The sequence below is a fragment of the Thamnophis sirtalis genome, unplaced genomic scaffold, assembly GCF_051295495.1.
Source record: "Thamnophis sirtalis isolate CommonGarterSnake01/CBP01778 unplaced genomic scaffold, rThaSir2_p1.2 scaffold_3, whole genome shotgun sequence".
Lineage (NCBI taxonomy): Eukaryota > Metazoa > Chordata > Lepidosauria > Squamata > Natricidae > Thamnophis > Thamnophis sirtalis.
The window spans coordinates 62,460,396-62,484,428 of NW_028261383.1; the positions used below are offsets into that span (position 1 = coordinate 62,460,396).

The window sequence follows — 24,033 nt, forward strand, 5'->3', positions numbered from 1 at the left end:
CCCCACATTTTGAACAGAGTGACCATAATTCTGTATCACTGAATCTTTCTGATTGGAGCTGGTCTGGTCCCAACGAATCAGATTTCTTGTCCTCAATATATAGGGGAAAATTTGTATCCTTTTGGTAATTTGTGGATTCTCCTTCTTGATTATTATAAAAATTTTATTAACCATTTCCATAACATATAATCATATGTAAATTATTGCCTAGTTTTTTTATTATTATAAAAAATGGAAATTAACCATTTCCATAACATATAATCACATGTAAATTATTACCTAGCATGGATTCTCCTTCTTGTCATCCCCATTTTGCTAAGACAATGACAGCAATTCAACTTTTGCAGGCCAAATATTACTACTTACTATTACTACACTTAATGGTGTAGCAGAGATAGTCACCCTATCAGGGAGATGAGTGGCATATGAATTTAATAAACAGGTATCACACCAGTACCAAATGTCTAATTTTAATAAACTTTAATGGCAGACATTTTATTTATCCACATTTTATTTGCCCTTTTGTTTTATATTAGTTTCCTTTTCCATATCATTGTTGACTTGTATAACACAAGTCACTCTGAGAAGAGCAGAGAAGTTTCTAAAATAATCCTGAGGTTCATTATTTCTAATGATGCTTGGAATAGGTTCTGCCAATGCCCTTTATGTTGAAATCACAAGAAAATGGATTAGATTAAATTTTAAGGGCAATGTTCTGGCAGTACAAACTGTTCCACAGTGAATAAACTGCTTCAAAATATGCTAGACTTAGCCTTGTTTTTTTTTAAAAAATCATTTAAAATAATTTTATTACATTTTACAAAACACACATATAAAAAAGAACATAAACCAACAATCGAAAGAAATGATAGAGAGTAAAAAGAAATGGGGAAATGGAGTGTAAAAATATAAAGAAAAGGAAAGGAAAAAAACAAATATATACAAAGAATGACTTCCAACTTCTTCTTCCAAAAATATAAAGAATACTTACTTTAGAATATTAGTTTATTAGGTTATCATTATTTATTATGAATTTATTAGTTTTATTACAGCTTAAGACTATAATAAAATGTCCATTCTCTGCAAAAAAAGAGAAGGAAATAAAAAATTTTCCCCTTTTTAAATTTTAACAATCATTAAATACCTATGTCAAAATTTGATTTTTCTCCATCTCATGCAAAATAGTCCCACAAAAACTTTAAAAGTAGAACCTGAGTACTAAACCACTTGGAACCCACCCACTGTACATTTCTTGAATTGGTAACTATAATTCCTTCCATTATTCAATAATTTAAGAAAATAAAAAAGCTAACATCATACCATATCCTATGCATCTAGTTTCTTCCTAGAAATAAAAGGCATCTGACTGAGGGCAAGTTTTAACTGATTTTATATGTTAATTAAATTGTTAATAGTTTTATTCCAAACCACACAGAGGATAATCTTAAACTGTTCTTTTATGGGTTGGTCCAAAATTTAAAGAGAGTCTTGATCCAAGGATTGATCGAGTCTATTGAATTTGAGATCCAATCCCTCATATTCCAATCACTCCAACTATCACTCTTCAATTCAATTGAGAGGGCAATTTTCTTCAACCTGGGATCTGTTTCAGGTATATTGACCTTGTCTGTGTGAAATTGCCCTTACCAATCCACTTCTGAAAGATCTTTTTATATTGTATTTTTACACAGTTTTTATGTTACATTCCTGTTCTCATTACGACTATATGAAATGCCCACCCTATTATACACAATCTAAAAAAGGAACCCAATAAAACAAAGCAGGCTCCTCACTCAGCCTCACTGCCGGCTTTACACAATGGAATAGGGCAATAAAGCTTTTGTGTTTGTCTTAGCAACAAGCTGTGGCAAATACCTCCCTTAGGACAGAGCCAGGCAACTTTTTCCCTTTGTTGAGAAAGAACATCTCCAGTCTTTTACTTTGACTTATCTTCTTCCCCGCAGGGCAAGAGTTTATTTCTAATTGTCCTCAAAACTTGACACTCCAGTTGTGCTTGGTACACACCTTTGACCTGGGAAAGTCCTTTTCCTGCCAGTAAGAAAGACTGTTGACTATACAGTTGCTTTGTATTCCCATATATCTAAACCAAATTGCTGCCTAATATCCCCTCTCCAGAGGTGGGTTCCTACTGGTTCGCACTGGTTCGGTGGAATCGGTAGCCGAAATGGCGACTGGATCTCCAAACTGGTAGGGATAGCATGCTCGGCACGCCCCAGAACTGGTTCCCTGGTCACCGCGACATCTTTTTTCGACCTCTCTAAATGTTCTGCACATGCACAGACCTATGTATAGGCTACTGTGCACACGCATGCAGCACACGCAAAATCATGCATGCACCAAATTGGCAGTAATGCCAGAGAAATGCACCCCTGCCCCTCTCACATCCCATGAGGTTTGGATACCACATCAAAGTGACTTGAAGAATACTTGCCATTTTCCACCTAACTAAGGATCTGGATTGCCAGGAAGACTGTTCTCATGGTAAAGAAGGTGTGCAATCACCAGTTTTACCTGTCAGAATTTGCCTTGGAAGTAATAATAAAAAGCAAACACTAAATATTTATTTATTTAGTGTACGGCAAATACATGGACTTATAGTGATTTAAATGTTAACATCCAGTCTACCTAGCCATTCAAGAACAGGGTGGTCTATGTTGAAAAATTGGGGCAGGTGTAAGCTCTTGATGGACATTAAGACACACTATGATGGATATTTTGTCGAGAAGCACCACAGACACACTGAGGGGTAGAGATGCTAAAGAAACTCAGTCCTACACTTTTATCAGACTTAATACTGGCCCTTGTGTCTCTCATTCGGCCTTTCTCAGCTTTAGTGCCTTCCAGATGCATACATAACAATTTCTCCAAATTTGAACATCACTGTCTTGAAAAGTTTGGGGAGTAATCTTTACAAAAGTAGAAAATGCCCAAACTGGGAATTTGTTTAAATGCTGCTTTTCCACCTATGCTTCTGAAAAAAAATACATAAAAACATAAACAAAACCTCTAAATATGCACCAAAATTAATACAGATCCTTGACCTACAGCAGTATAGATTTATCTAGATAGTAGATTTTAAGTACCTTTTTACTCTAAGAATATTTATTATCCGATATTTATTCCTAATATCTGCCTTTTCCTTCCTATATAAAAACAAAGGCAAAAACTTTGATTAGCCACTTCAACATGGTCATACTTTAAATCAGGGGTTGCCAACCTTTCAGACCTCAGGGGCCACTAAATTCATAATTTTAAATCCCGCGGACCACTAATATTATCTGCCTAATGACCGACTGGGTGGGCATGGCTAGGTGGTCATGTGATTGGGTGGGTGGGGCCAACTTGATGTCACTTACATCGAGGAGCACCTCAACAGCCTTTACTTGCCCCTCCCCTCCCAGCCACTCTTTGCAGTTGTTGGAGGTAAGCAGCCACCATGACAAAGAGTTGGCAAAACAGCGCAGTTTAAATTGGATCTGACCGAGAAGGAGGCTCAGTAAAAGCACCTCACTGAAGACTACGAGCATATGTTTTCCAAGCAGAGGGAAGACATGCGGGAGTGCAAGGCCAAGGAGCAGTGCCTGGAGGCTCAGCAGGCTGAGATGGTCAGCCAGTTCCAGACCATTATGCAGTCCCACTGGAACAAGGCCCTCCGGCTCTCTGCCACCAGTGGCACTTCCCTCCAGTCTTCACCCAAAGGCTGAAGTTTGGTTTCTGCAGACCACCAAAATTTTCTTGCAGACCACTAGTTGGTTACCGCAGCTTTAAATAATGGATTAGGAAATCACATCTGGCCTCTAAGGCCATTTTTGAAAGCTTCAGAGGAAATCCAAAGCAAGAACTGACAGCATAGCTCTTTCCATTTTGAATAAGAAATACCAATGCCTATAAGTAGTTTAACACAAATGTGTTAAAGAAAGCACATAATCCCATCTGCAAAATCCAGAAAATCTCAATTCAATTCATAGGCACTTGATATCATTAATAAGCCCTGGCTCCATAAACAATATTAATTAAATAACTACTTACCCCAAGATTAAAATGAACCATCCCTTACACCTCTAGGTAGGAGACCAGGCTGAGAATCAATAATAATAATAATAATAATAATAATAATAATAATAATAACAACAACAACAACAACAACAACAACAATAATAATAATACAAAAACCTAAAGGTTTTTATAACTAGGGGGGGAAGAGGGGAGGAAAAAAACCAGAAAGAGGAATGACTTACTGAATTTATGCAACCTAATTCTTTATTCAAAAGCCAAGGCAAAGAAAGCTTTCCTTCTCCACGGTAGCAGGACTGGATACGCTCCTTGATCTTGTCTTTGATCTTCTTCAATGTGAAAAGGCAGAGGACAGATTCCTTTGGTGGTTTGACTCTGTTCTTCTGCCCCTGTGAGAAGATTGTGAACAGAATGTCGTCCTGTTCTGAAATGCCCAGTTGCTTGGCCAAGGCCCTTCCAGGCTTACTGAGGTAAGCGTCCTGAATCAAGCGATATTCAATGCCATCTCGAATACAACCAATGGGAAATTCCACATATGAGTAGAACTTGGGGTCATCCACGCATAGCCGGACAACTTTTGAGGTGAAAAACTGCTCTCCTGTAGAGTCTGGTGAGGTAAGTTGGGTGTCCAGCTGCAGTGTTAGGTAATAGACAAACTGCTCACTACTGAAACTATAGATATAATAGATATCAAATGTGGGAAACTTGGAGAGTGTATCTGATGGGATCTTAAGCTGAGAGGAGACAAATTCATCTTGATAAACGAAGCCAAACATCTCTGCATTCTCTTCACTGTCCATCAGTTTACGGCTGGACAGAGTAGGGAAATACTCAGACTTTCCATCAATGGGAGTTCCAATGAAAAGCTTGTTTTGTCCATTATGCACTTCAATTATAACACCAGACATTGTTCCTGACTCATTGACACTAGAGAGGTAGTGTTCCTTGCGGTGGTGTGGCTCGCCCAACTTGAAGAGATCATCCAAGCGTAGGAACTGGCAGATACCTTGCGAAGCACTGCCACAGGCAATCAGACGATTCCCAGAGTAATCCACCAGCAGCAATTTATTGACATTGTTGGTACTGACTAGTCCATGTGGGCAAGACTGCACACTAGGTGGTGGGTAACACTTCTCGTTGTCTTCTACTGGACCCGTCACATGTGTGCGCATTTCTGTCAGATTGTTTGCAAGCTTATAGATCCGGTTGACAGCACCTACATATACTTCCCCAGTTTTGTTGTGGACCACTAAGTGTGTCAAACTCCAGTCTGTGACTTGAAAAGTCATAAAAGGGGAGGAAGATTTGGTAGTGCTTTTTGCCAATGGCAACCAAGAACTACCCAGAAGCAGCAGAGTCCAAATGTGAATTGACAAATGGTGCTTTAGCCTCAGAAGCCACATGGTGGAAGAGTCACATCCAGCAATGCATTAATCTAACTATAAAATAAACAAGAATCAAACCAAAAACTGGAGGCGGGGAGAGAGTGAATTCCTGTGGACGAACTTCTTTTTTTCCACTTGTTTCCAGACTCAGGACATTATGGATGCTGGCATTCTACATGGCCCTAGGGGAAAAAATGCAAAAACAAGCATGGTTAGGCGAACAGTTGTGCCACTCAAAATACAACAGCACAATAAAATCTCAGTTACAAACATCTCAGGAATGGAGGTGGTTCTGATAGCTGAAATATTCAGCTGTCTCAGCGAAGCATTGCATAGTATTTGTTCATCATTCTGCATTCTTCTCATTAAAGTTCCCATGACTGTTTTGTAAATTCACTAAAGAAAGAAGCAGCTAAATTGTTCTAAGGACTTGTTTAATGTTCTTTTTTTTCCCCAATGGCAGCAAAAACCTTAATGTTAAATTTGGAATCCTGTTACCAAGGGACTAATTTTACATCTTTTGAATTAAGAAAAAACAAGAGACATAAAGTGAAGGTCTGGGATTTCTTTTTAAACTTTTTTTTAAATAACTGGGATCAGATCTATTCTTAACTTATTTTAGCTCATTTGTAACCTGTTCTGTGCATCATCGTTCTGAATGCTTGCTATTTATATTAAACGGCACTGCATTGCATTACTGTGGTATCAATGTCGGTTACGTTTTCTCATGGTTTTGAAACGGATAAAGGCAACAACATTGATTTCTCACGAAAGAATCCTGGAAAATTTCCATACATATTTGCATGATGCAATAACTGAAACAAGTCCATAAATCCTTAATTACACTTAACTGAAAAACCAGGCTTCTCTTTCAAGGAAAAAAAATGGCTTTGTGTCATGGGTTAAGAAATAGAATAATGCACGTGGCTACTTGAAAGTCATTTCCGCCTTGTTCTTATAAATTTTGCATGAAGTGGTGTGGCCATGAAGATATAAATAATTATAAAATCTTTTAGGAATTGGCATTCTTCCTGTTCCTTCCTAGTTTTAAGGAATATATATATGAATTTGTATCCACCCACCCCCATCATTACTCATTATTCATTGCTTTGCCTCCAACCACCATCAATCCTGCACTCATGCAGGCATGTGAAGATGATGTGCTGGCTTCATAAAGCATGTGACTATGGGCTTTGTCAGCCTTTACCTTAATCTATTTTCCTCTATATACATCTTCAAAGGTCCTGGCATGAGATGTTTGGAGGGGGCAACCTAAGAAAAGTAGCTACTCTGTCTGTGTTCAGTATATTTGGTCTTTGATTAAGAACTTTATTTACGTAAAAGTTTGTGACATTTTAGGGTAAATTAAAAAAACAAAATGTTTAGGAAACTACAAAGTGCATCTCCTAATATGACAAAAGTCTATTGTGCATATATTAAAATACTCTTGATGATATCCAATTGGACCTGCTATGGGTACTCCATCACTGGAAATGGTTAAGAAGGGACTGGACAACCATTTGTCTGGTATAGGGCCGTGATGGCTAATCATTTTGTCATCGCATGTTGAAAGCATGCATGTGGCAGTGCACATGTGACAGTGCAATGTGTGCCTGTACCCATAATGCAATGCATGTGCTACGCCCCCTGCGCTCCCCCCACTCCTGTGCATGTGCAAGTGACCCCCCCATTGGCCAAGTGTTCCATCTCTCAGCCTGGGGGGTCAAATTGTACGCCCCTCAGATAGGGTTCGCAACTTGGGAGTCCTCCTGGATCCTCAGCTGACTTTTGAACACCATTTGTCAGCTGTAACCAGGGGGACATTTGCCCAGGTTCACCTGGTGCACCAGTTGCGTCCCTACCTGAACCGGGAGGCCCTCACAACAGTCACTCGTGCCCTTGTGACCTCTAGGATGGAGTACTGCAATGTGCTCTACATGGGGCTGCCCTTGAAGAGTATTCGGCGACTTCAGCTGGTCCAGAATGCGGCCGCACGAGCGATCGTGGGTGCACCTCGATTCACCCACGTAACACCTATCCTCCGCGAGCTGCACTGGCTGCCTGTTGATCTCCGGGTGCGCTTCAAGGTGCTACTTGTCACCTACAAAGCCCTTCATGGTATTGGATCTGGGTACTTGAGAGACCGCCTACTGCCAATTATCTCCACTAGACCGATAAGATCGCATAGATTAGGCCTCCTCCGAGTTCCATCAACCAGCCAGTGTAGACTGGCAACTACCCGGAGGAGAGCCTTCTCGGTGGCTGCTCCGACCCTCTGGAACGAACTCCCTGTGGAGATCCGGACCCTCACCACCCTCCAGACCTTCCGCACCGCCCTTAAAATCTGGCTATCCCGGCAGGCCTGGGGTTAAAGACTCTAACCCCTACTCGAATTGTATGACTGTTGAGTTCTTAAATGATGTTGTGTCTTTATGTTGTAAATTGTTTGTCCTTCCCCCCACCCTTTTGAACTGTGAGCCGCCCTGAGTCCCCCCAGGGAAAAGGGCGGCATACAAATAAAGTGAAAACTAAACTAAACTAAACCATGCACATGTGACACCTCCACACCTTGTTTTGGGCCTAGCAGGCCTCCCTGCATCCACCTGTGAGCAAAAATGGGCCCTGCAGGTGCTGCATCTCTCCACCCCCATGCCTCCCACTCCCATGCATGAGCATGTGACCCCCACGCATACATGTGCATGGGGATTCCCCACGCATATCCAGCAGAACCCAAAAATCTGCTGGCCAGCAGGAGGTGTGCGCACAGGCATGGTGGAGCTGTGCTGGAGCGACGGCTTGCGTGCACGCAGAGAGGGCTCTGCTTGCCACGTGTGGCATGCATGCCATAGGTTCACCCTCACAGGTATAGGGTTTTCTTCTTAAGCAGGGGTTTGGACTAAAAGACCTCCAAGATTCCTTCCAACTCTGTTATTCTGTTATATCTCTTCAATGTTTGTTTGCTTATACTAAGTTACTTTTTCAAAATTTGACCATTATGTGGAAGTGCCCATGTTCTTTCCACTCAACCATGTCTGGCAAGCATAGAAGGTTGCTTTTAAGATCTTAATGGTTTCCCCATCTCCCTGGCAAATGATTCTCATTCTTATAACAAAAGGCAGCCTTGGGTTTATCCTAGATTTAGCACATACCTCAGAAACCTCAGAACTAGCCTTCAGGCAAAATGAAGGGTGAAGGGTGGGGGAAGCCACATTACTCATTCCCTGAACTGCCATTCCAAACACTCAAGAGCATAGCTTTGTTTTTTTGCTCTTCACAAAAGTAGGAAGTGCGCTTGTCCTTCCTTCCAGAGAGGTCAAAACATACCCTTAAATACTTGTACAAGGCACATACCAGAATACTCAATTTTTTAAATATTCTCCTGCAAAGTGCTACCATTCTAGGTTTTTTAAACTAATCCTGAAGAAAACAACTAATAAAGCATCGATCTTGAACCCATGTAGCTAGAATAATCATAATTTAATGCTGTATGCTGCCCAGAGTCGGCTATAAGTTTGTTTTTTTTAAAAATCAGTAGATTTGATTTTGATTTGATTTGATTTCATTTATATGCCGCCCTTTTCCCCAAAGGGGACTCAGGGCGGCTCACAATTCAAATCAGGGAAATACAGACAGGAAATAAAAAGACGAAACGTAACAATACATAATTTAAGTAAGATAATTAAGTAGCTTAATTATCCAAAGCTGTATTCTTCCTTAGTATCAAATCTTTGAACACAACTCAAAATCAGAATTCCCTTCTCCACTACCTAGTGTAAGTTGAAGAGTCCTTTTCCTTTAGCTACGGTTCTCTGTGTTCCCGAAGAAATGGGATGAAGAATGGATCAATGTCTTTATTCTACCTTCTTAACCTGAAGGAGATTGCTGTGCTAGGTAAAGGTAAAGGTTCCCCTCACACATATGTGCTAGTCATTCCCAACTTTAGGGGGCGGTGCTCATCTCCGTTTCAAACCCAAAGAGCCAGCGCTGTCCAAAAGACATCTCCGTGGTCATGTGGCTGGTATGACTAAATGCCGAAGGCTCACGGAATGTTGCTACTTTCCCACCAAAGGTGGACCCTATTTTTCTACTTGCATTTTTACATGCTTTCGAACTGCTAGGTTGGCAGAAGCTGGGACAAGTAACAGGAGCTCACTCTGTTATGCAACACTAGGGATTAGAACCACCAAACTGCCGACCTTTTGATGGACAAGCTCAGCATCCTAGCCACTGAGCCACTGCGCCCCTAGGCATCCACAATTAGGATTAGAAAAAAGGGAATCAAGAGGGTTGAGAGAAAAGAAACTCTTTGGCACTGCAAGAGAAAGAAAAGCACAATTGGGAAAGCAGTGGAAGGTTGTAGGGTTTCTCCAGTGTTTGGGAGTACTCCACTGGGAAAAGAGGAGGGGACCTTGGCCAAAGGATAGGTAGAAGCACAATAGTTCAATCTATTGTGTCCCACCAACATTTGGCACTGCACCATCAAGCCTTTGTGACATTAACCTTTTGAACAGGCTTCTCAAGGCCACAACAAAGAGTTTGAGGGTGAAAAGCATAATCTCCTAAATGCATATTTATGATCTGAAGCTTGAGCATCTCACAGAAAGAGATGCTCTTAACAATTTACTTACTGCATCATGATTTCTACAATCTTGCCTGAATCTACACAGATGCATCTGATTTTTTTTCACTGGAAAGCTTCATCACAGAATTCAGGACCTCCACTTCCATGTTTGGATTAGTATTAGTAATTTCATATGTTCAGGTGAGCATTAATAAAACATGAAACCCATCTGTCCTTTTTAAACAGAAGCACATTGAGAACTGGTCTGACTCCCAGCACCATGGGCCCCTCAAACTTCTGTCCTTCAACTACCCATTAGGCCAACAGTCCCTCTTGACAATATCAATAGAGTTGATGCTGGATGGGCCACAGAGGCTGAATGACTTGCCATTCATAGACTGAGAATGCAAAGCTAAAGTAGGGTCTGGGCTTAACCTTGCTTTGTTTTGATTAAAAAGGGAAGCCAGCTTGTCAAAATAGCAATCAACCCACTTCAGTAGCAATGCTGACATGTACACAGAAAAGCCCTCGGCTAATCTCTCAGGCATTCAGCTCTATCCCAAGAAATTGCTGATCCCAGAGAAAAAGCCCAAGAGCCCTTCTCCCATAGAGAACCTGCTTCTATAAAGTGTAACTTGAAGCAAAACATAAAAGAGAGAGATGGTTTTCAGGGGTTTTTTTTTCCCCTTCTCTTGCCCATTACCAAGAAGCTCACATGCAACTAGGGAAAATGTTCGCGCCATTTCACCATTTACCTAATTGGGCTTCAATGTGTTGAGTGGTTAGCCATTAACGAGATTTTACTTTTTATAAAGATAGGAAGCAAAAACAGAGACCATTGCAAAGAGAGAGACGAGCTGTGACAATCTGCAAAGAGAGAGTTTGGCTGTTTAAAGGGATTTCCCTTCCAGCTCTGATGTCGGGCTTACCCCATGAATCTGAATTATTCCATTCCTATTTGAGTTTTCTCCTAGTCTCCGTGAAATAGAGGAGAAATCTATAGCTGTAGCATACCACACATTACCAAGTTTCCCCAACAAAAGAATGGCTATGTCTGATGGGTGGTGTCACAATCCATACAGTGCATACCTAGTTTTGAGAGGAAGTTTCTTTTGGGTTTTATTCCATTTTTTTTAACAAAGGTTATCAGCTGCCTCTAACAAAGTGAAGCCGATAAATAATATGTATATAAGAGTGTACCTGTGTGTGTATCTGCAACTTTATGTTTCCCTAAAATTACACAGAAACAGCAACATACTGACATCTTATTTGGACTCTTACTGTAGCTTTTCAAACTGTTAGTTGCTATTTAACTATTGAGACTGTTATCCTGGGATTAATATAAAAGGAAGAAGCCATAAAACTAGGTTAGATTTTCCAAACTAGCACCTTGAAGAAGTAAACTTGTCGGTAAAACAACCAAACTATGTAAGAGGTTCCATCTGGAGAAGAACCAGCTAACTTTTTTTGGCACTGAGTGCTGAAAGTGTATGTGCGCATGTGCAAAAGCGCATGTGTACACATACAATGCAATGCGTGTGCAATCCTCTGTGCACGGCCCGCCCACCATGCATGCATCACCACCCCCACATGCACACACAATCCCTGCTTATGCACGACAAAGACATGAAAACCAGCTGGCCGGTGGGAGGCGGTTGTGCATGCACAGTAGAGCTGAGCTGGGCCGACAGCTCACATGCCCGCAAAGAGAGCTCTGCATGCCACCTGTGGTACGTGTGCCATAGATTTGCCATCACGGGTCTAGAGACACTCAACAATAGCCCCTGCTTTCCCCATTGTTAGCTTCTCCTTTCAACAGCAATCCTTCCACTGTTGCACACTATACCCAGAGGACCATATAAGCAAGCATGGCATCCTTTCAAAAGTAGGTCCTTCCAATTGAGAATGATTAAAATGAGACTAGGATTCGGTCATAAGGGAGGAATTTGTACTTAAGACTTACAAAGAGATCTCCTAAAATCTCTGTTCCACTCTCCATCTCACTTCACTCCTGTTCTTTTATTTACACAAATTGCTAGAGAGAAGGATAGCCTCCAGCAGAGGAGGAGCTCATTTAACAGAAGCCAGAGATTTATAGACATCTACAGTAAAAATGATCAGAATCATTTGTCACTCTGGAACAGTCAGAAATGGGACACATCCCTTTCCAGCCTACAAAGACGGATACTTGCTGCAAGAATTCCAATACTCTAGTCAAAGTCCTTCCTTTTTCCACAATAGAATAGAACAGAACAGAATAGAATTCTTTATTGGCCAAATGTGATTGGACACACAAGTGGTGCATATGCTCTCACTATACATAAACTCTTAAAGGATACAAGGAACTACCAAATGACATCCTCAAGCACATTAGATTCAATTTCTATACAATTAAAGAGAGCAAAGAGAAGCTCCTCATACAGAACTGATCACTATGACCTTCAGCATTCCGGTGACTTCCCAAAAACTTTCCAGAGCCTTTTTTCCAGAAATCTCCCCTGCTGACAATTGTATCCCTTACCTAAGATTTCAAGCTACAGAGCCACATCAGGAATTCATCGTACTGTATTGCAAAACAGAGCAGACCCTACGTTTTCAAAGCAGCATATTCTTTAAGAATTCTTTCCTAACACCTTGTGCACAAGCCGCACTTTTGTACCCCATCACTCAACCCACACAGAGGCAGGTAATTGTGGGCACAAAGAATTCCACATTGCCTACACAATTGGCTACTACAAGTGCCCATATTCATATGCTCGGATTTTTCATTCTTTCCCATTGAAACAAGTGAGCTTTTCAATGCCTATCAAGGCTGCCCCAAAAGAGCAGCTAGAAACTGGAATGGATATACATTTCAACAGCTAGACTGCTGATGAAAGCCTAGGCTTTTAACCATTAAAGAAAAAAAAAGGGGGGAGGAATACCGCATCAGCTGCACTGCCTCTCCACTCTTCCACTCCCTATTCAAGGTGCCATTTAAACAAGTTTAAGGCTGGCATATCTCAAAACTGTTTTCTCCTGAGGGTATGTATTTATGCACCATGGTAATCAGGAGAGGCTTTGTTAAGTGCCTTGCTGTCTATTGCAGTACAGAAAATAGGGATGTAGGACTGAGCCTTCTCTGCAGCACAAAGTAAAAAAAGAGTAAACAATCTCTACAGCTTTGGAAAGCTACAAAAGCCAAGTTATTGGTTCTCTATTTTAGTTTTGGACAAATCCTTAAGGTGGCTAACAAAATTAAAAAGAAAAAACCTGAATGTTTAAAAAAAACATAAATTAAGGTTTTAACACCAACTCTGATCCTTAATGTGGGTCATCTTTACAAAGACCTCTCTCAAAAGGGCTTAACAACTGAAGAGAGTCATGATGGGATAGGCAGCCCCTTAATCACAAATTAAACCTACGTGCACCTTTCAGAAGAGTTTAGATTTTTTTTTAAAAAAAATAAGACTAGCTCTTAACAGAATAAAGCCCTTGTGGAATTAAGAGTTGTTCACCTTATTTTGTGAAGTTTCTTCTTTGGTAATATTGTATTGTTAACAAAATCTTTGCCAGACCAATTCTCGAATACAGCTCATCCACCTGGAATCCACCCTGTATATCAGACATTAATATGATTGAGTGGGTCCAGAGGTATTTTACAAGAAGAGTACTTCACTCCTCTGCTCATGATATGTCACCAGGCTTGAAATTTTGGCCTTGGACAATCTGGAACTGTGCCACCTGCAGTCAGACTTAAGCATAGTACACCAAATTGTCTGCTACAACGTCCTACCTTCCTACTTCAGCTTCAACCACAATAATACACGGGCAAACAATCGATACAAACTCAAGGCAAACTGCTCCAAACTCGATTGCAGAAAATACGACTTCAGCAACAGAATGGTCAATGCCTGGAATGCCCTACCTGACTCCGTTGTTACATCCTCAAACCCTCACAGCTTTAACCTTAAACTGTCTATCATGGACCTCACCCCATTCCTAAGAGGTCTGTAAGGGGTGTGTATAAGCGCACCAGCGTGCCTACCGTTCCTGTCTTACTGTCCCCATTTATCTGCATCTACTTCCTTTGTTCATATTTATGTTCATACTTATACCTGTTACCTTGTACGTGTTTGACAAACAAACAAACAAATAAATAAACAAAAGTATTGGAAGAAGCAGACAGTAGGCCCATTCTAATGCACTTCAGCACATACATACGTTTTCCCGCTGGCTCTCTCCATATATAAAGGATGAGATCTGTAATTGCAAGAGAACAATGCCTGACTCTTGCAGTCCAGCTGACAGTCATTCACTGGGAAGCAAAGGAAATTGGGTAAGATCCTGGGGCTTTATAGGTTATACCAAAGGCTGCCAAAAGCAGAGTGGAATTCACTCACCTGCTAGGAAACACTGGGAAAGTACCTCACTCTGTACATGTAGGCAGCCAGTCTAAATGACTTTCTCCCAATCTGCTTGCTTTCAGTAATGATTCTGGGCTTCAAAGGTATTGGCTGTTTGAAGCTTTTCATTCCAGTGCCACTGCTGACTTATTGTAAAGCTTTTATTTAAACCAAAAAGAAATGTGTTTTGATATGGTTTTGTTCTCTTAGGATTCTAATTTAGACAATGCAAGATAAGAATGAACTAAGCACATTTCTTATTTGGCCTCTCTTGATGGCCCACTTCTTTGTTTTATTTTTAATTAGCAGAAACCTTACTACTTCTGTAACATTAAAACTCACTTGGCCAACTCTTTAGGCCCCTACTTCAGCAACATCAATCATCTGTCCGTCCCCCCCCCCATCTCCACAGCATCCAAGCCAGCATAGCTTGAATTTTGAGGTCACATTGTTCCATGTTTCCCCTCCACACCTGTTTTGTTGTCAGCTGCCAGCAATGTGAGTCTGGGGAGCAGAAAAATGTAGGCGATTGTGTTACACAGGGCAAGAATTCCACATGGCTACAGTCAGGCATTTGCCCTCACATCAGATCCGGCTCTTTGCGTGTAAGCAGACCAGCTATTTTATGCTGAGGGGAGGGAGGAAAGGGGTGGAAGGGGAAGACTGCAGACCCAAGCGCCAGATCCAGTCTGCTTACTCCTGTGTGGCATTTAGGCGTGTTGAGGTCTCATGAGGAACAAGGCAACAATGGGTGCTTTTAAAATAATAACAATAACAACAACAGCTGTGTGAAATGATTCCCTCTGAGACAGAGACAGCGAAGGATTCATCTTTCCTTCCCACCGTAATGCAATCCTAACAAAAATAACCCCCTTGTGGCTGCAACTGGGTTTAGTAAAAATCCAAAGCGCCCCCCCCCCAAGCATCTTTTTGAACAACCTTAATTACCATAAAAAGAAAGCTAAGACCAGAAACAGCAGCAGCGGATTTTGAAAGAACCAAGATCAAAATATGGAGGTAATGTTGAAAGAGATTTGGAGGAAGGCTCCAGCTTTTGCCTCAGCAGACCCTCAAATCTCCATCTTCTAAAATACAGCTCCAAAGGGGGCGGGAATAGGGTCTTCTGTCTGTCTCACTCAACATGATATAAAATAGAAGTGGTAAATAACAAATCAGAGTGGCCTCGTTTTAAATATACCTTGCATTCTGGAAGTGCTTTTTAAATCAGCAGGTAAGGAGCACAAGTGGGAAAAAAAAACTCTCGTCCTACATACAAGCTTGACCTGACACAAAGATCTCCAGTAAGGCAAGAAAGCTGCCACCGCTGCTACCAACACCTACGGCTTGATTCTGTAGCTCTGTCAGGGTATCAGAGAAATCCATCCTGCAGGCATCAAACAGTCAGATCTTCCAACTAGGGAAAAAATAACCTACAGCAACTCCCCTACTCCATCCTACTCCAAGAGGATTGTGTGACAAACATCTCAGTGGAACACAACAACCCCACCATCTGCCTAGGATCCTTGCTGGGGGAGGATGGAAAAGGTTGTGTTTGCAAGAAGAAAATATTTTTATTAATCTGATCTGGCTGGTATATACAGTCAGGAGGTAAAAGAGAAGGATCCTAAAGAACAGAACACAGAAAACTCTAGTTATTGTGTGACTGGACACACAAAGTGCATCAGCTCTCAGTGTTCATAGAAGCAACAAGTGATAAATCATGATCATAGTCATAAAATGCAATCATCATAAATCATAAAATACTACACTCAGTGATAGTCATAGGATGTTAAATAAGCAATCAACATAAATCATAATATGTTACTAAATAAAAATAATTAGTGTGTGTGTGTGTGCATGTGTGCGCGCACGTGTATTTTGGAATATTTTATTTATTTAGCTATGGGAGGGGATTATCAATCCCTGGAGAGAAACCCCAAATAGCATAGCATTTGATCAAGGATCAACAGCCTCATTTGCACAAGTGATGCTAACCACACACCCAAGCTCCAGCTGACTCTATGAGAAGACTGTGTTGTGTGCATGCAATCACAGGGACAGAATCTTTACAAGCTTTCTTCTGTATCCTCCATCCTTGAATTTCACCAAGCTTCCTAAGCAGTGCCCTGACCCAGTTCAAAGCCATGTAGAATCAAGTGTCTTGGTTTGACTGAGGCAAACACACACAGAACCAGAAGAATTAGATGCAGTGGTATGATGTAAGGAGTGTAACTGGCAAAAAAAAACCATGTGAGATGTAAGGGGAGAGGGAGGGAGGGGAGAGGGAGAAAGAAAGAGAATAGATGCAAACATTCTTTCTTCTCCAACCTTGCACATCTGACACCACATATTTCCCATTATCAGAAAAGGAAGTTTACGATCGGCAAGCAGCACAGGAAAATTGCAAACTTTAACAGTATCCTGAGAGCTACATTCCGGTTAACTCCTTTCTGAGTCTCTGGCACACAGCAGTAAATCAAGCACACCCTCAGCTTGCATTCCAGATAGTAAGTACAATTTTAACCCACCCACAGATCTCTCCCTAGCTATGCCGGTGTCAGGTTGATGTTCGGCTTCCCACTGGTTTCATGCACAGATTTCCCACTTTTATTCCCACCCAAAAACCCAGTTCCCCCACAAGCCGCCAGACAATTCCTGCACAGGGCTTTGATCACAAAGTTGTCCACTGAGAGGTACAGACAATCGTCCCAACATTCAGCAATGGTTTGGGAAAGCAAGATAAACTGCAAGGAGATAAGCCAATTTGCAACAAATTTCGCAAGACCCTTGGCTTCTAAGTACTGTGTGCAGATCCACTTGAGCGATAGACAAGCTGTGTGACACTGGCATCGGTGTCCAAACAAAGCAGACACAGCTGTGCAATTCAAGCACCAAGTAGCAAGAACATTTCTGGGATCAGCCATGGACTCCGCGACTGGATCCCATCCAGAAATAGCACTTTTCAGTCTTGGCGGCAACAGATCTAGGGACCACTAAGAGAGAAAACTGTAGCTTAATCGAGACGCATAACTTCTCCCAATTTGCTGAGGTAGTAACGTTCAGTATTAACACATGGATTATAGAATCCGGCACGACCCAGCTCATTTAGGGCCATGACTGGAAAAGCACAATAGTCTAATCTGTTGACTAGGCATGGTAAAATGCCAAGATCTCAATATTTATGCCTGTCCAATCCAAATCCCCTTTCCTGCCTCACAGCAGCAGTAGCAGCAGCAGGTGACACTGTAATCTCTGGTGCAAAAGTTTTAAAATGACCTCAATCGTGTGGCTTTTTTCCCCAGCAACATGCTAAGCCACACCTAAATAAACCACGATTTAGTGAAATGGTTCAACTGCTTAGAATCCCTTGATACCCTGAACCATAAACTAACCACATTGGCTAAGTTTGCATTAGCCACATTGAGCCACAAACAAGTCAAAAATACATTTTACGCAAGCATGCTGTATTTGCTGTACTAAACTTGGAAAACTGTGCCAGCAGCTAATTTTCCATAACAAGTCTCATTTCCACCCCTAACTTGTTCTTTATTAATTTAGTGAAGATTGCTAGACTTCTACGAGACAATTCAACTGCCATGCTATTGAGGCTATTCTTCCACATTGCAGTCCAAGAGAGAAAAACAGTCTGCAAGGCTAGAGCCTCCTGAATCTCAAAAGTATTTTTAATACTGCTTCTATGAGCCTAGTTAACCTTGCCCGATTTCAAAAAAGGCTAACCAGATTAGTCCTAAGGGTGCTTAGATAGGAGACTACCAAAAGATCTGAGACTTTAGGATGCAATATTGGAGAAACATCATAGAACAGAGATGTCAAACTCGCCGCCCGCAGGCTGGATGTGTCACACGCTGGCCACGGGCATCCCCAGTCTAGTGAAGGGGGGGATAGTCATGATACGTCACGTGATGAACAAAGTTACAATGCGAGTTTGACACTCCTGCCCTAGAAGGTAGCAATGTCAAACCACTTCCATATTGCAGTCAAGAAAAATAGATATATTTACATAGCCACTTACAACTAAGCTCACTTTGAGAGTCTTGATGATATAGCCATTATCACAAAGCCTCTGACATGAATTTTTTTTTATTTGTCTGATAGAGTTCTCCACTGCTAATTTAAAGGAGAACCATCCTTGTTTATCAACTATTGGACTCACAACTTTGAGGCCATCTCATCCCATAACTGATTCCATTTGCAAGCTATTCCTTGCAAAGAGATTTTTTTACATTTATTTTTCATAATGACCTTGTGTAAAGAAAAGATTAACATTTCTGTGAAATCCCTGCCAAAATGGGGGAAGTTTTATCTGATCTACTTTCTGTTGCAATGCAGCAATTAAATGAAATAATATTACTTAAGTTTCTGAGAGCCACTGGCTAAGTTACTTAAACACCAGGGAAGGGCTGGACCAGCAAGGCTGTGCCAAGTGGCCCATTCATAGAGACAAGCACACCGAAGGGATTTAGAAAAGGAAAGAAGCTTAAAATCAGGAAGGCATCTGGATTAGGAAATCAGTAGGAATGGATTAGGAGGGAAATGAAAGCTGCAAGCTTGATTGATATTACAGCAGCCTTCAGCAAACGGGTGCAATCCAGAGGTATTACAACTGCAAATTCCAGAATTCCAACTTATTATGCTTAGGTTATTTGAATACGGTATTAAACAAGTACATAAAGTACTGCCTATGCATGTGATCACAAACCTATGGCACACATGCCACAGGTAGCACACGGAGCCATATCTGAGGGCACAAGAGGCGTTGCCCTATGTCAGCTCCAGCGCACATGCGCATGCTGGCCAACTGATTTCCAGCCTTCCAGAAGGCGGTGGGAGGCTGTTTCCGCCTTCCCCAGGCTTCAGGAAAGCCTCTAGAGTCTGTGGATGGCAAAAAACAGGCCCAATGGGCCCAACGGAAGTTCGGAAATGAACTTCCAGTAAACCTGTTGGGCTGTTTTTCTCCCCCCCCCCTCCGGCTTCAGGTTTGTTTCCTGAAGCTTGTGGATGGTGAAAAACGGCCCAACGGGCCCAACGGGAGCTCAGAAACAAAGCCAGAAAATGGGCCATTTCTGACTTTCAGAGGGTCTCTGGGGAGCGGGGGAGACCGTTTTTGCCCTCCCCAGGCTCCAAGAAAGCCATGCACAGATGTGTGGGGGGCAGTCGTGCACACATGCACAGGTGGGCACAACGTGGAGGGGTATTTAATTACTGGTGTGGGCACGTGCACTTGGCACCTGAGGGGAAAAAAGGGAAAAACATTAAAGCACTGGCCTGTGCTTTAATGTTATTCAATTGAAGACAAACTACTTGACCATCTAGTGATACCTGAAGAGCCATATAAGTTCCTTTTGATTAATATATTTTGTTAAGCTGTCAGATGAATCTGTCCACACTTGAGAAGTCTCTTATATTTAAATATCTAATGAGTTCAGTGGCAATGGCAGGCATGCAAATTCTTTTTCCTGCAGCAAAGATTGCAACAAAACCCCAAAATCACAACTTTCTCCCACCAGAAGGGTTGGATTACAATTCCCAGGATTCTCAGCCAGAATTGTGAGCTGGCTGCAAATTCTGACAACAGTAATCACAAGAGGAATGCATCTGGAAAGTGGGAGATGAAAGAAAGAAGAAATCTGTAGCAGCAAACTTTGTTTAGAAAATTTTTCTTAAAAAATGTATGTCCCATTTTCAAATGTAAACATGGTTCTGAAGCAAAAAAAAACACAAAAAAACCAAATCACTTATAGAAATGATGTGTCCTTTAACTTTCATCTGCCCTGCTTCAGACCTCAGGTTTCTGAAGTCCCATGAATACTATTCTTTGTATGAACCGCTCATCCTCATTTGCTGATGCAGAGTAATCTGCACACACAGTCTCAAAGAATTTATAATGTTGATCTGATTACCCAAAAGATTAAAGCAAAAACATTGTTTGTGTATGTTTGTAGGTGTGTGTGCCTGCGTGCCTGCGAGTATGTACCAAGTGCAAGAAAGATCATCCTTAATCAAACAAGGAGTAATTAATGAATCTCACATAAAAAGAATAATAAAACCTTCTGTGGAAGGGAAGCATATTTTTTGAGGGCAGAATTTACTGATTCTTTTCTTTAATGTATACACAAACTATGATTGTTTAAATAAGAAGTCATAGTTAAAGAAGTCGTAGTTAGTACACATAGAAATGATTATTTGCCAAAGCCAGCTAAAAAGTAGAGATTCTTTTAAAAGGAAGATAAAATTGTAAGATAACAAGGACAAAAGATGAGATTACCAATATATATGAAGGTAAATTCACCTTCTAATTCAAATTTAACTCTTGGCTGCATTAAGGAGATATCCATATAATTTTGTCGACAGTAATATGGAGATAGTTTGCCATCGCTTTTTTAACATTCTAGTCTAAATTATGTTTATAGATTTCCCGATGGTCTTTTTTTACAAATATTCATCCGATTCAATCCTGTTTAACTTCTGAAGATCAATAAAGTCAACTACTTGATGAACTAAACTAATGAAAAAAGCCTTCACTGAGCCTTATTCAAGAAACAGGAAAGTTTCTAACTCTCAGGTTTACAGTTTACTGAATCTTGGGAATGTGGTGGCATTTGGAATGGATCTTACTTCTCTTTACAAAGACATTCCTTGCATACTTCTTCCCACTTCTTCTCCTTCACTCTACTTTTTTTTACTGGTGTTATTTTGCTACTGAATTAAGGTGTACGTGTATGTAGCAAACCTGACAACAGTAATCTGGATTCAATTTTTAAAGCTTTTCTTAAAAACCAGATCGTGTGAGCAGTCAGCAGCATTCTACATCCAGTGACCTCAGAGTCAATCCAAGTTTGCCTAAATTATCTCAGCAGGGTCAGGTCCGGTTAGCACTTGGAGGTCTTTGAGGTGTAGACTAGAACAGAAATTGAGAAATATCCAAGGAGGAGAATGGCAAACATCCACAAGAATGTTTCCAGGCAAGCCACAAGGACATGAAGTTGCCAGAAGCTGAGTTCAACTGTAATGCTTTACCTTACTCACCCCGATTAGCATTGCTGTTACAAGTGAGGAAAGTTTGCTCCACTTGTTGTTGTATCCATTCTTCAGTTTACATTTCTTGCACCAATCTGACTTACCAAAAGCTTTCCAGCATATCAAGATGAAAAGCTATTTAAAGGACAGTTTCTTGTTGATAAGGTTACATTGAGGGAGAGATAAGCTAACCATTATCCTTTAACATAGCAATAGTACATATATACTGCTCCATAGTGCTTTACTGCACTCTCTGAGCAGTTTACAGAGTAAACATATTGCCCCCAACAATCTGGGTTCTCATTTTACCTTGAAAGGATGGAAAGCTGAGTCAAACTTCAGCCAGTCAGGATCAAACTCTTGGCAGTGGGCAGAATTAGCCTGCAATACTGCATTCTAACCACTGCACTATCAATGTTGCAGCAGCTTTCACTTGGAATAAGCGAAAGGGTTTTTTAAAACATTCAACTGCCAAATGGAGAAAAATCTGTGGGGTGGCCCTGTCACAGCCAGGAAGAGAAGGGTTAACCTCTTCCCTATAGGTTGAAATATACCCGGTAATAAATCTTTTATTATTTATGCTTTTATTGTTGGGGGGGGGAGATTTTTCCAAGCTTAATGGCAATTGGAGGGAGGCAGTATGAGATGGAATGAATAGGGGAATTATATGCTGGGTGAGTGTATATGTAGGCCTCCCTTGGAGTCACAGGTAGATCTTGCAATATCAGTCAATAGCTAGGATAAGAGACCATTGAAGTTTGCATTGTATAACATTTCTAGCCATTAAAGAATGAATACACACACACACACACACACACACACACACACTACTTTACCTGCATTATATCGGAATGGGAAAAAAAACTTCACATTCCTTCAGGATCGTAATGAAAGAGATTCCCAAAACCTCTGATTTGATTGCAACATTTTTAACACTATTCTAGAACTACTGAAAGAATAGCAGAAGTTGATAGCATTTTGCTTCATTTTATTTTATTTATTTATCAAACTTAAATGGCAACCCACCTCATTGAAGAAGCAATTGTGGATGGTATATAACAACACTAAACAGTCAATAAATACCTAAAAACCTTTAACATCAATTATTAAAAATACAAAAAGACTATAAAAACAAAGCACAAGGATAAAGAAATACCATGTTTCCCCAAAAATAAGACAGTCTTATTTTTTCACCCCCATAATAAGGGCTTGGACTTATTATGGGGGGGGTATTATTTTCTGGCAGGTGGCAGGTGGGTCAGGTGAAAAGTGAATGACTTTGGACCAACTCATCAACAACTCTCAGCCCAGCTCACTTCACAGAGTTGTTGTGAGGGGGGAAAGGAAGAGGAAAGCGTATTAATTCACCGCCTTAAGATATTTATAATAATAATAATAAAATAATTATAATAAATCTTTAAAATTATTCTTATGAAAGAATTAGAGGAAGGTGATGACATTGGTAAGTGTAATTCTTTAACTATTCTTCCAGAAAATAAAATAGCAGAATAAATAATTAAGAATAACTTCTCAACATATGCAGGTGAAAAACTTTATTTTTCCCATCTTTGACCTCAGGCCCAAATGTATTGACCTTCAAAATCATCTGATCATAAAAATCAGAACATAAACCAAAACCACAATTCACTTACACCATACACATTGCATATAGGTTACTATCCTGTGTGTATTGTTTACTTTGTAGTTTAATAAAAAGAAGGACTAGGGGAGACACGATAGCAGTGTTCCAATATCTCAGGGGTCACCACAAAGAAGAGGGAGTAAAACAATTTCCAAAGCACCTGAAGGTAGAACAAGAAGCAATGGGTGGAAACTAATCAAGGAGAGAAGCAACATAGAACTGAGGAGAAATTTCCTGACAGCTAGAACAATTAATCAGTGGAACAGCTTGCCTCCAGAAGTTGTGAAAGCCCCAACAATGGAAGTCTTTAAGAAGATGTTGGATAGCCATCTGTTTGAAATGGTATAGGGTTTCCTGCCTAGGCAGGGGGTTGGACTAGAAGACCCCCAAGGTCCCTTCCAACTCTGGTATTGTATTGTATTGTATTGTATTGTATTGTATTGTATTGTATTGTATTGTATTGTATTGTATTGTATTGTATTGTGTGGCACTTAAAAAAGAGAAACAGCATGTTCCCTTCTTAGTATCATAAATCAAGCCTAGCAACATTTACTGGGTAACATCACATTCAGAAGTTGCACACCACAAACCCTGGATTAACTACACACCCCCTGTCTAAAAGCCCCATTCCCCCATACCAGCCAGGCATGTATACTTGCTAACAGGAAGTCACTTCTCCTCCACAAACATGCCACCGTGGTTACAGTGCTTCACAAACCCTCTAGGCAGACGCCTTGGAACTGAGCCCAGGTCTGCAATGGACTGCATTATATATTCTTAAAAGGGACAAAATAAATAAATAAACTTTGCCCAGAGCATTCAGATACTGCATGGCAATTCAGAGACCAAAGCAAAGAGGCCTAAAAATACATTCCATTCTTCTAGCGGGGCAAAAAAAGAAAAGCAAACAGTGCCAAACTTCCTAAGAGGAAAGCAGAGGGAGGAGGGGACGGTTAGGGAGAAGGAGTCAGTCTGACTCAGACAGTA

The 24,033-nt window shown here is 40.8% G+C and overlaps 1 protein-coding gene across 3 annotated transcripts in view; it reads right to left on the minus strand.

The window, feature by feature from the left end:
- PLXNA1 (plexin A1) overlaps positions 1–24,033 on the minus strand; it is a 380,392-nt gene that overhangs the window by 318,131 nt on the left and 38,228 nt on the right. For all 3 annotated transcript variants that reach the window (XM_087708971.1, XM_087708970.1, XM_087708972.1), the window contains exon 2: positions 4,260–5,602. In XM_087708971.1, coding sequence (XP_087565097.1) covers positions 4,260–5,438 — 1,179 coding nt within the window. In that variant the 5' untranslated portion in view covers positions 5,439–5,602. The remainder of the gene's footprint in view (positions 1–4,259; positions 5,603–24,033) is intronic.